Genomic DNA, 13,204 nt, shown 5'->3' on the forward strand with positions numbered 1-13,204 from the left:
TGTAAGTACTCTTACCCCTCTTTTTTCACCATGAAGATGGAGCTGCACAACTTTGGTGACCTCAGCAGGACTGAGCTGCTTGAAACTCTAAACAGAGTGGACTGAAAGCATACTACCCTCCAGGTGGCCCTCAGAGCCATTGAGGAGGTGCAGAGGTGTCAGTCTACCTCAGGAGGGGATACTGGTGAAGACAAGACAATGAGGAGGACTTGGACTTCAGTGAGGATGAGGAGCAGGACTAATAGAACCCTGGCCTGAAGTGACAGCTCATCTGCCCCCAGAGAGAAACCAGGATACCTAAGATGGGGCAGAGAGAAGTGTGTTCTCCATGAGCCTGTCTCAAGTGGAGTTGAAAGACAGGAGGGAGGAGAGGAAGCTCAAGCTGGAGCTGGCTAACCTAAATCTGGAGAAAGAGAAAACTGAGGCTAAGCGGACCTTAGCTGAAAAGAGACTACTGTTGGAGCACAAGTAAATCATGAGGGAGCTGGAGCTAAAGGCAAGTCAACCTAGAGGACCCAATAGTGTCTGCTGGAGAGGTGAGAGTCTGCATACCACAGGAACTGGTGTCTACCTATGTAGTGGGAGAGAATATAGACAAGTGGCTTGCTGCTTTTGAAGTTGTACTTAGGGTACATAAGGTCCCAGGGGCATAGTGGGGGGCAGGAGAGTAGCCTGTGGAAACACATGCCCAGAATGCGGAGGGCCATACTTCTCACACTAGAGGCAGAGGATCAGACAAGATATGCCCCCATGAGAGCAATACTTGTTGTTGAGTCTGGGCTGACCCCTGCGAAGTACAGTCAGAGGTTCTGGGTCAGTCACAAGCTCCCAAACCAGTCCTGGGTGGATTTCCTAGATTATGCCAGCAAAGTCCTGAAGGACACGGTGAGGGGTGCAACCTAATTCTGAGGGAGCACATGCTCAGTAGTTGTTTTACAGAGCCCTGCCAACACTAGTAGATAGCAGGATTTTTGGGATTCTAGGAAGATTGCTTAGGAGGCAGACCTGTGGGTCAGCACCAGATTGTCAAAGAAGGCGCCTGGAGAGGGACTACCAAAAGGTTGGTCAGGGTTCCTACCAGACGAAGGAGGGGGGAGATAAAAATAAAAGCCAAAGAGTTCTCTCAAGTTCCCTCAAAACAGCATACAGGGGAAAGGGTCCCATTCTGGCCACCAGAAGAGAGGCTTCATAGATCAGAAAACTGGAAGGTTTGTGCCGAAGTGCTAAGAGTGCTACCAATATGGACATATCCAGGGAGATGCCAAGCGCTTCAATAGGACACCACCTCCCAATGGTGGACAGCCACAGGGGATAGCCAGTTTATCGTCTGGGGAGGGGATGGCCCCAGTTAGTATGGGGAAGACCGTGCCCCTGGGTGATACAGAGATGATGCCCAAATCCAGCAAGCCCTCCAATACTTCAAAGTATAGCCAGTGAATCAACATCAATGGGCAGAAGGTAAAGGCTCTGAGGGACACAGGAACCAGTATGACTACTCCTAAGTGCCATCTGGTGTCCTCAGAGCAGGTGATGCCCAATACATTTCCAGGTTGTGGTAGCAAATAACTGGGAGGGCCACTACCCAGTGGCTCTGGTTTCATTTGCGTGGAGGGGTACCGGGTTTTCTGAAAGTTGCTGATAGCACTGCTATGCCAGTGGAATGTCTGTTATGGAATGACTGGAGCACACTGCCTGTTAAGGTTGTCTCAGTGGATCTGTGTAACCACTAGGTCCATGGCTGCTCAGAAGAGGAATCAGTCAAGAAGGTCTGGAGCCTGAAAGAATGGCCCAGAAAGCTGCCAGGAAAGGAAAGGGCAAGGGGCGTGGGAAACCAGCCCCTGACTATCTCCTTTCACAGGTGGGTGGGGCGTCTGAAGAGGCCGTCTAAGCCTACTGGGGAGGACATTGCTTCCCTTGGTGACCTGCCTGAACTTGCCTTGCTGGATGGCATGTAGAAGGAGGAGCCTACAGGAAGGAGTTCTGCAAGGCACAGTAGGAGTGCCCAACCCTTGAGGGCCTGAGGTGGCAAGCTGAAGCCCAGGGAACTGGTGACACCTCTGGAGATCACCTCATATAGAGGGAGAATGACCTCCTTTATAGTGAGCTAAAGGCTCCTAAGCATGACCAAATTTTGTATTGGTAGTTGCCAATGTTATAGGACCTTCCTTATGGGGCTGGCACATGAAAAAAAAACCCTGGCAGGACAAGACCTTTGTCAGACTTGATGAGGACAAGTACTGATGCATTCTGTAGGACTTCTCATACCTGCCAGGCTAATTACGAGACAGGGAAATAGCCAAACCTCCCCTGACTCCCATGCCTGTTGTTGGCACACCCTTTGAGAGAGTGGGCAGTGATATTGTAGGTCCATTGGACACTAAAGACAGCCATAGGCTGGGTTTATCCTTGTCTTGGTGGACCATGCCACTAAGTACCCAGAGACATTTCCTATGAAGATAGTCACTGCATCTGTAGAGTCAAGGGTCCTGATGGGGATTTTTACAAGAGTGAGTTTCCCCAAGGAAATGGTGTCAAACAGGGGAACCAATTTTATGTCTGCATACATGAAGTCTATGTGGAAGGAGTGTGGGGTCACCTATAAGTTATTCACACCGTACCATCCACAAACAAACTTACTTGTGGAAAGGTTCAACAAGACCCTTGAAGGCATGATTAAGGGCCTACCTGAGTCCATGAGATGGAAGTGGGATGTTCTCTTACCATGCCTGATTTTTGCTTACAGAGAGGTACCACAGAAGGGAGTGAGGTTTAGCCCATTTGAACTTCTCTTGGCCATCCTGTAATAAGATCTCTCAGTCCGGGCAAGGAGGGGTGGGAGCAATCTCTCAAGAAACCACTCCAGGATTTGGTTAGCTACATGCAAGAAAACCAGGAAAGAAGCAACAAGCTCCCCTTCCTTTCTAAGGACAGTGACGGGTTACATGAAACCTAGATTAGTCATTCAATCAAACAAGATTTGCCTCATTATAGCTAGTTATTGGAAAGCATTCCCATCTTTGGCTACAAAAGTATGGAGCTGAATTGAGCTGAGGTGATCTGAAGGAGCGGGACAGCCGGACATTAAATCTGTTATTATTGGCTTCTATTGAGAACTGCAGTCCTCGTTTGTGCTAGTGCTGAGTGGTAGAAAATAGGCTCCAAATATTTAGATGGTAAGTTTGCAACTGGTAGCCCAACTTAATTGGTCCTGGTTTCCCCTTCAGTATCACACATATTAGGTAAACATTGGTCCACTGGAGCCAGCAGATTGTAAATGTATGTACTTCTGTATTACTATAGAGGCATTACGCTATATAAAACTCAAATAAATAAATGGGTGACACGGGACACGACTATGGAAGTTACTGTTTTTCCCCAAAAGAACCATTATAATACTCTGGAGGAAGTCCTGCTGTGTGCCTTGAAAAAAGAACATTCGGGGCTGCCTTACATGAGGAGGAGATTGAACAGAGCAAGGAGAACAAGAAGCAAGGCCTGGTAGACTGACACCTGGGTAGAGGACCATCACAAGGAAATGGTCCAGCCACAAGTCGGAACTTTTTTCAGCTCAGCGGGCTGGAGTGAAAATAAGACATCTGCTTCATAGTAGCATTGTGTGTCTGCAAGAGGCATTCTAAGACTGCAGATGCGATGAGTCTGATATGCCCCATACTATTTTCAACTTCGTATGCATTTACATCACTTCATGTAGAGGGCTGCTTAGGGTTTTTCCTTTTAGTTTAGGCCGTAGGGTTGTGTCCTGTTGGTTAAGGCTGTCCCCTTGAGTCTGGAACCATTTGGAGAAATCTCTTTAACCCTTGTTATCGTGGTGATATTGGAGTTAAAAAGCGAAACTTGAACTTAATACCACTTTCCCACATTGCTTCTGGGAACCAATATGTCACTTTTTTTGACCTAATCGCAGCAGGTAGCCAACCTTACGTAAATTTGGACTCCAACCAGCTATTTATGAGATAACTATCTCTACAATTTGCTACCCAGGGACATCAGTAAGTCCCCATGTTGCGAGTATGACTTTAGAGATCGGTTGGAGCAGTACAATGCCTTCTCTTTATCTGTGTCTGGTGTCCCATCACTGACAACCAGAGGCTATCAGCCCAATTACTTAAGCACCTGGAACTTTGAAGTATACCTTATGGGCAGCAGAAAACATTTCGCTGTGCAAAGGCAGCTATATCTGTGCTTTTAGTCGCTTTCAGAGATTCTCAAATTCCTTGGCTCATACCTACTGAGTTGAACCCATGTTCTGCAGAAACTATATTTTAGCAGATTGGAAGCTTTGTGTCTGGCACTTTTAATGTCTGTGAGTGAGATATGCAAACAAAGCTACAGTGAGTTAACAATATGTAAAGTGTTCTGAGACTATCGGAGAAAGTCACAAATCTGTCTCCATTAGATAATATTGACAAGATACTTTGCAATGATGTATTTGTGTTCTGAAATCTATTGCTACTTCATAAGGCAAATCTTGATTGCTCTACCTAGCTACCATTTGGGGTGTAGTAGCTCCTAAAGCCCTTGGATACATTTGCTCAAAAACTGTACCAATAAAAGGTATTTCTCAGTCACCATGGACTACGATAGGGACTCAAATTATGGACAGCACTCCCCTAGAATGTCCACACTGAAATAAAGTAGATATCCTTCAGAAATAGAGACCATTCTCTTCAATGTTTTTGCATAATTTATAGAAAATGGTTTCATTGGGTACCAGTTCTGAGAAACCATTTCAACTAAACTGTAATATCGAAATTTTCAAAGTGAATTACATTTAGCAGCATTTGGTGGAAACCAAACCATAGGATACATTTTTTTCTCAAAAAAAGTTGTGTTCTTATTTTTTTTTAGTTGTTTAAAATCCTTTTAATTTGAAAATGGCTTCCCTGCTGTTTTTCTGCAAAGATGTCACTTAACGTGCGACCTTTTCCACGTCCTCTCACTCGGCCATGTTTTGTGTTTTTTATTGCTGTTCCGGTGGTTACCATCAAATCTCCTTCCCTCTTTCTTCTGTTTTTTCCTTCAGGTGTTCCTTATATCCCTTTGCTCTACTTCCTTCCTTCCATTTTGTTATTTTGTTTAGTAGGAGCATTCCATAAATTCTTTATATAAATTGGTTTTAAAATGAGTTTTTGTCCACACCCCCATTCTCATGTTTTTTTCTATTTTTTAACCAGGGGTGTCTATACCATCATTACGGCACCAAACACTTTTTCGATCATTCCTCTCTACAATTTAGTCTCCTTACATTTATCTCTTTAATTCTTAAGCTATTTGTTCTGTGGTCCACTTTCTTTTCTTTTAAAACTGTTTGTAACTAATCGTTTTTAAATGTTCTTGGAGGGAAAGGGGTTCTCTTTTCATGAAAGTGCATTTCTGTTATTTTGTGTTTTATGAATGTATGTCCGACGATCTTTAAAAAAAACCCTTGGACTTGACCCTCCCTCCCAAAAGTGCTCTAAAGTGCTTTAGATATGCCTTTATTTATTTATTATTTTTATTTATGCCTTTAAATTCGTTGATTGTTCTACATTAAAGGTAGCATTTACTTCTACAATCAAATAGGATTGAAAACTTTTGGGTTTACTTGGTATTGTTTTGTCCATAATGACTTCGATTTACTGAGTCAACCTATTACTTTCAATAAATTAACTCTAGGGTCACAATATTTTCTCATCTTTCCCAGGGTTACCCGAGTCGATTATTGCGGCTGCATGTTCAAGAACTGGGAAGAGTGTTTTGCATCTTGACTCGTAAGTAGCATCCATTACTTTTCCTTTCTTTCATACGTGTTTTCAGGAAAGTATATTCATTACAAACTTGTATTCCAGTTAAAGTATATAGTCATATTTAAGTACGATCTCATCCAGCCTGGTGTCAAAGTGTGTGTTTAGTTTCCCAATGATCTAAATGTTTGCAATTTACAGTACCATATATACTATTTATTTTATTTACCAGTGTGTGCTTTGAAATAGCTTCCCTTTTTACATTGCTTCCTTCTTTCAGAATGGAATCCAACGTGTTCTGGCAAGTTGTTTTTTTTATTTGTTTTTTTGAAAATATTTATCCTATGTGCAAGAATTAGCATATCTCAGTACGCTTCAATAATCATACGTCCGAACATTGCCTTTATAAGTCGGACGAGGACAAACAACACAAACGTAATTCCTTTAATACAGAACTCCCTCTTCCTCCTCTCTCAGAGCAACAACACCTGACTACTAATAACTTCTGGGTAAGGCCATCGAGTGCATATTGTTGCAACCTGAGATGTGAGCATCATACATTTGTCAATCACGTTTTTATTTGAGGACCTAGGAGCACATCATAAGACTTTATAGGAGTATATACACCCATGTAACGTACAGCACATCATATTATCACAACATATTATGTGTACCATAACATTTTACTATAAATGCCTTACTCTGCCTACATTTAATATATTGTGGTAAATCATCCGATTTGGCCTCTGCCCAAACAAATCTTCCAGCTTGCCACCAATCAGAGTCCAGCACCTCGCCACTTCATCACACGTAAAGTTTTCAGTTCTGCCATTGTTTATCTATGTACATTTTTCAGACAAAGTGAGCACGTTGTTGCAACACTTCCCTTCCATCCAATTGATATGTTTCTTGTTAGATTTGGGGGTCTCTAGTTGGCAGAGGTAGGTACCTTTGACCAAATAGGGACCCTTGCGTCTAGTCAGGTTAAGGGTCTACACTCCCAAAATAACCCCTGCTCACACCCTTGGTAGCTTGGCACGAGCAGGGAGTCTTATCTCAGACTCACATAAATATACCGTAGTGGGGAGGATATCAAAGGGTTAGTTACAAAAAATGCACAGAAAACACACCTTCAAAAATATTAGTTTTTTAAAGACGAGAACCCTCACTCACCAAGATGGTGACATGCTTCATCATTGGGTCCCCTCTTGCACACAGTGTCCGCAAGGTACACTGTGTGGGCTTCTACTCTCCCTTAGGAGAGGAGCTGAGGTGTTTTGAAACTCCAATGTGAGTATGTGAATGGGGGGCAGAGTGCAAATAATAACAAAAGTGATTTAAAACCAACTCTCTAAGGCGAAAAATTATTTATTGGCTCTCCCTTAGGGATGGATCTTAAAATAAGGAGTGTGACGATAGGGATAAGATGTTTCCTATCTGACTAGGTCAGGTCAACATGTTTCTGCCAAACCGAGGTAAATTCATGGCATTCATCAGGACCAATGTCTTGTCACTCTGCTTAAAAATGATAAAAATAAAAACCATACTTATAATTCGTAGGTGTGGAGAGACCAACATCAGTTTGGTCTTCTTACTGTAACACAAGAAAAAACACACTTTAATATCTTAAATTGTATCTTATACCTAACGTGTCTCTCACCCAGTGTATGTGGAATCAGTGCCAAATAACACCCCAGTGACGCAAAACACCAAACAATGATGAAAAAAATATATATATATAATTCTCACCATAAAGCAGATCAATACCTGCCAATACCTTTTATTGGTCCTTATGTTAAGCGGGTATCTAAAAGTGTAAGAAACACAAAAGTATACTACTTATCACCATGATCAAACACAGCATATTACCAATGTGGCAACTCAATATAGCAACATACTGCACATAAAATCAAAATGACTTCCAGTATGGGCGTTGTCCAAAGTATACAAGGAATAGAGGAGCACAACAGAACAAAACGAGTGAAAAATCCTCTTCTCGTTCACTCAAAAGAGACAGCACCTCTTTCTTTTCGATTTTTGTTGGTGTCCCCTCTTTTGTAAGCGATCAATAAATCAACAAATGTTAACATATTCCTGCAATTCTTTTCGTCACACAGAGGGCATATACACCTCTCACGTGTATAGTTCCCCACTCTGTTACTCCCCAGACAATCAAGCGAACCACAGCCGAGTGTTAATCCCCAAACAATTAAGCAAACCACAACCGAGTGTTAAGCCCGTTTTACTGGCTATGAGACACTCGTGTAATAGATCGTAAACTCCGAGGTCACCATCTCTGACACAGGGGTCTATAAAAATAAACATATAGCTCACCAGGTTACACCGCCAACTTCTCCCAAATGGAGCCGACGACGTCTGCTGTAAAGCCCTTCTCTTAAATATTGATTTCCTGGGTCCCGGCCGTGTAACCCGGAAGTGTACCAAATTGCTTCCGGTTGCACGAGCCTCTTCGTTCAGAATAGCCGTAACAAAACGAAATGGACTGATTCAACCATCGTAACTAACAGGTGCATGTATATGTATACTTCTTTGCGATCCCTGTCTAAACTTAGGCGCTCGCCTTGATACCTCTATATTAATAGAAAACTACTTTCGGGAAGCAAAACCTGGAAACAGTACTCAGCTCAGCTGCATCAAATGTATTCTGGGATATGAAGTTAGCAGGTTTATTACTACATCTATTTGTGTAATTAGAAGGGGAGGACCCACGTTCAGGTTTAACTTTCTGTCTACCAGTATAAACACATCCGTTCCATGAAGAATGCATCGCCTGATCACATGCCATCAAAGCACATATAATGAGAAGTTACTCGTCTCATATCTAATATGAAGACTTCTTAGACTCAAAAAGGCACAAAAAGGAGATATTTTTCATAGTTATCATACGAATCTACGGTTCACAAAGGTGTTATGGGGCAGGAAATTATCGAGATATGTAGACTTAAAGGGGCAATATATATGGGATATACCGCAGCCATGTGAAGAAACAGCAACATGTGGAACATTTTAGATAGGACAAATGATTGTCAAAATCTCAGAGTTATAATGTATTCCACGGTATGTCTTCATTCAAACCATTAATATGGCTTTTCAAGCGAAACACCCACCTTTGTTCCCTAAGTAACAGAACTCTCTCCAAAGGACCCATATTGACATGGTATTTAGGTTTATCAATAATAACCCATGTAAAATCATCTTCCGTGTGTAACTTGTCAACAAAGTGTCTAGTCATGCAGGTGTTAGTTTTTTTACATCGGAACGCACTCCGATGTTCAATCATTCTTTGTTTGACCTTCCTAGTGGTCATTCCAATATATACCAGTAGGCATGGACAGGTGATCATATAAATGACCCCACTAGTGTTACAGTTGGTATGTGTATGTAATGTCCAAGGTGTTTCAAGACCTAGGTCAAGCTGTGTCACTTTACGAGTAAAAGGGCAAACGGAACATGTGCCACACGGGAAATGTCCTACCACTGGTGTTGCACCCCATATGGTCGGCTGACTTTTATCTCGTGTATCAGTTCTGGGTCTAGTGTGTACTAGCATATCTCTTAAATTGCTACTCCGCTTGAAAGCAAAAAGAGGTCTTTCCAGGGACAAATTACCTGTATTCAAGATATGCCAAGCTTTATTAACAGCTCTTTTGACATTGTTGGATTGATCATGAAAAGTGGTGACACAGACCATCCTTTTGTTCTCAGGTCTAGTATAGGATTCCAACAGAGCCTCCCGATGATTATTACGTGCTCTCTTGTTGGCACCATGTACTAATTTACTCGGATAGTTACGAGATATTAGTTCATCAGTCAAATTCTTAGCATGTAGTTTGTATCTTGCTATTTCACTACAATTCCTTCGTAATCTCAAGAATTGACCTACAGGCAGATTATTCAGGAGTGCACGAGGATGAAAGCTATGAAAACTCAACAATGAATTTCGCGCCATAGGTTTCTGATACAGTTCAGTCTGGATTTTACCATATTTGGGATATAGTCGCAAATCCAGAAATGAAAGAGTGTTGTTGCTGGATTCACCAGTGAATTTCAGATTGCGATCTCGTGTATTCAGCCACATGGAAAACGCATCTAGAGAACACTGGTCACCTTCCCAGATGACCAGGATATCATCTATGTATCGTTTCCACAATTTCAATTGGTGTGAAAAGGGATTGTTAATATCAAAAATAGTACTGGTCTCAAAATGATACATATAAAGATTGGCTATACTGGGAGCACAGGTACTCCCCATAGAAGTGCCAGTCGTTTGCCAATATAGTTTCCCTTCAAAGCTGAAAAAATTCTCTTTCAGAGCCAGCCTGGCACACTGCATCACAAAGGTGTTTGGTGTCTGATCATCACGTGGATGACTCTCTAACAGGAGTGCAATGATTTGTAAGGTGTCATCCTGTGGAATGTTTGTATATAATGACTCTACGTCATACGATGCCATCAAAGACGTAGCCGGATCAAAAGATATACCTAAATACCATGTCAATATGGGTCCTTTGGAGAGAGTTCTGTTACTTAGGGAACAAAGGTGGGTGTTTCGCTTGAAAAGCCATATTAATGGTTTGAATGAAGACATACCGTGGAATACATTATAACTCTGAGATTTTGACAATCATTTGTCCTATCTAAAATGTTCCACATGTTGCTGTTTCTTCACATGGCTGCGGTATATCCCATATATATTGCCCCTTTAAGTCTACATATCTCGATAATTTCCTGCCCCATAACACCTTTGTGAACCGTAGATTCGTATGATAACTATGAAAAATATCTCCTTTTTGTGCCTTTTTGAGTCTAAGGAGTCTTCATATTAGATATGAGACGAGTAACTTCTCATTATATGTGCTTTGATGGCATGTGATCAGGCGATGCATTCTTCATGGAACGGATGTGTTTATACTGGTAGACAGAAAGTTAAACCTGAACGTGGGTCCTCCCCTTCTAATTACACAAATAGATGTAGTAATAAACCTGCTAACTTCATATCCCAGAATACATTTGATGCAGCTGAGCTGAGTACTGTTTCCAGGTTTTGCTTCCCGAAAGTAGTTTTCTATTAATATAGAGGTATCAAGGCGAGCGCCTAAGTTTAGACAGGGATCGCAAAGAAGTATACATATACATGCACCTGTTAGTTACGATGGTTGAATCAGTCCATTTCGTTTTGTTACGGCTATTCTGAACGAAGAGGCTCGTGCAACCGGAAGCAATTTGGTACACTTCCGGGTTACACGGCCGGGACCCAGGAAATCAATATTTAAGAGAAGGGCTTTACAGCAGACGTCGTCGGCTCCATTTGGGAGAAGTTGGCGGTGTAACCTGGTGAGCTATATGTTTATTTTTATAGACCCCTGTGTCAGAGATGGTGACCTCGGAGTTTACGATCTATTACACGAGTGTCTCATAGCCAGTAAAACGGGCTTAACACTCGGTTGTGGTTTGCTTAATTGTTTGGGGATTAACACTCGGCTGTGGTTCGCTTGATTGTCTGGGGAGTAACAGAGTGGGGAACTATACACGTGAGAGGTGTATATGCCCTCTGTGTGACGAAAAGAATTGCAGGAATATGTTAACATTTGTTGATTTATTGATCGCTTACAAAAGAGGGGACACCAACAAAAATCGAAAAGAAAGAGGTGCTGTCTCTTTTGAGTGAACGAGAAGAGGATTTTTCACTCGTTTTGTTCTGTTGTGCTCCTCTATTCCTTGTATACTTTGGACAACGCCCATACTGGAAGTCATTTTGATTTTATGTGCAGTATGTTGCTATATTGAGTTGCCACATTGGTAATATGCTGTGTTTGATCATGGTGATAAGTAGTATACTTTTGTGTTTCTTACACTTTTAGATACCCGCTTAACATAAGGACCAATAAAAGGTATTGGCAGGTATTGATCTGCTTTATGGTGAGAATTATATATATATATTTTTTTCATCATTGTTTGGTGTTTTGCGTCACTGGGGTGTTATTTGGCACTGATTCCACATACACTGGGTGAGAGACACGTTAGGTATAAGATACAATTTAAGATATTAAAGTGTGTTTTTTCTTGTGTTACAGTAAGAAGACCAAACTGATGTTGGTCTCTCCACACCTACGAATTATAAGTATGGTTTTTATTTTTATCATTTTTAAGCAGAGTGACAAGACATTGGTCCTGATGAATGCCATGAATTTACCTCGGTTTGGCAGAAACATGTTGACCTGACCTAGTCAGATAGGAAACATCTTATCCCTATCGTCACACTCCTTATTTTAAGATCCATCCCTAAGGGAGAGCCAATAAATAATTTTTCGCCTTAGAGAGTTGGTTTTAAATCACTTTTGTTATTATTTGCACTCTGCCCCCCATTCACATACTCACATTGGAGTTTCAAAACACCTCAGCTCCTCTCCTAAGGGAGAGTAGAAGCCCACACAGTGTACCTTGCGGACACTGTGTGCAAGAGGGGACCCAATGATGAAGCATGTCACCATCTTGGTGAGTGAGGGTTCTCGTCTTTAAAAAACTAATATTTTTGAAGGTGTGTTTTCTGTGCATTTTTTGTAACTAACCCTTTGATATCCTCCCCACTACGGTATATTTATGTGAGTCGAGTTATAGGAGTTATACCGTGTGTGGTTCAATTCTCCTCTTTGACCTTGTTGTGAGATACAAGTCTTATCTCAGAGGCAGTGTAAAGCATTTGTGAACACATACAGTAATACAGTTACAACACTACAGATGGACACCACACAGGTTTAGAAAAATAAGTATTCTTTACTAGACTTACCACAAGACCAAACAACAAAAAATCCACAATACTGTAATAAAAATATGACTTTAAAATGGTAGGAAATAGCTCAGTTCTCTTAAGATTATAAATGCAACACTTTACTTTCAAAGTACCTTGGATGCGTAACGCAAAGCAAACAAAAGGGTCGCAGGGAAGATGATGCATCGGTTCCTTACACTCAGGGAGCGGATGCGTTGGTTCCTTACTGCTGTGCAGAGGAGGTGATGCGGACTTCCTTACTGTGTGGGGAGGTGATGCGTCGGTTTCTTACTGCTCTACGGTACGATGCGACAGGATGGCGCCTCGATGCGATACTTCTCTCCGGTTCGATGCAACAAAAATGGCGTCTTGGTTACGATGCGACAACGTTGATGTGATGCGTGCTTGCCCGACGGCGACTCGATGATCTTCTGAGCCGCGACAGGCCCAGCGACACGCTTCTTCGGTGATGCGATCGCGGCAGCGGCTGCACGCTTCCTTGGCAATGCGACGGCAACTGCTGCGGCGGCGACAAGCTTTTCGTCGTTGAGTCGCGCTTCCAGCTCCCGGCAGTCTCTCAGAAGGCCCAGCACAAGAGCAGGAACTTCAATTCCCAGCAAGGGAATTCAGAGGGGAGCTGGTTGGTGAAGTCTTGTAACCCTGAGACTTC

The 13,204-nt window shown here is 42.2% G+C and overlaps 1 protein-coding gene across 1 annotated transcript in view; it reads left to right on the forward strand.

Annotated features, from left to right (window-relative positions):
• CHM (CHM Rab escort protein) overlaps positions 1–13,204 on the forward strand; it is a 757,130-nt gene that overhangs the window by 94,804 nt on the left and 649,122 nt on the right. The window contains exon 2 of the mRNA XM_085607803.1: positions 5,705–5,771. Coding sequence (XP_085463929.1) covers positions 5,705–5,771 — 67 coding nt within the window. The remainder of the gene's footprint in view (positions 1–5,704; positions 5,772–13,204) is intronic.

The sequence above is a fragment of the Triturus cristatus genome, chromosome 5_2 (genome assembly GCF_964204655.1).
Source record: "Triturus cristatus chromosome 5_2, aTriCri1.1, whole genome shotgun sequence".
In the NCBI taxonomy this organism is placed as follows: Eukaryota; Metazoa; Chordata; class Amphibia; order Caudata; family Salamandridae; genus Triturus; species Triturus cristatus.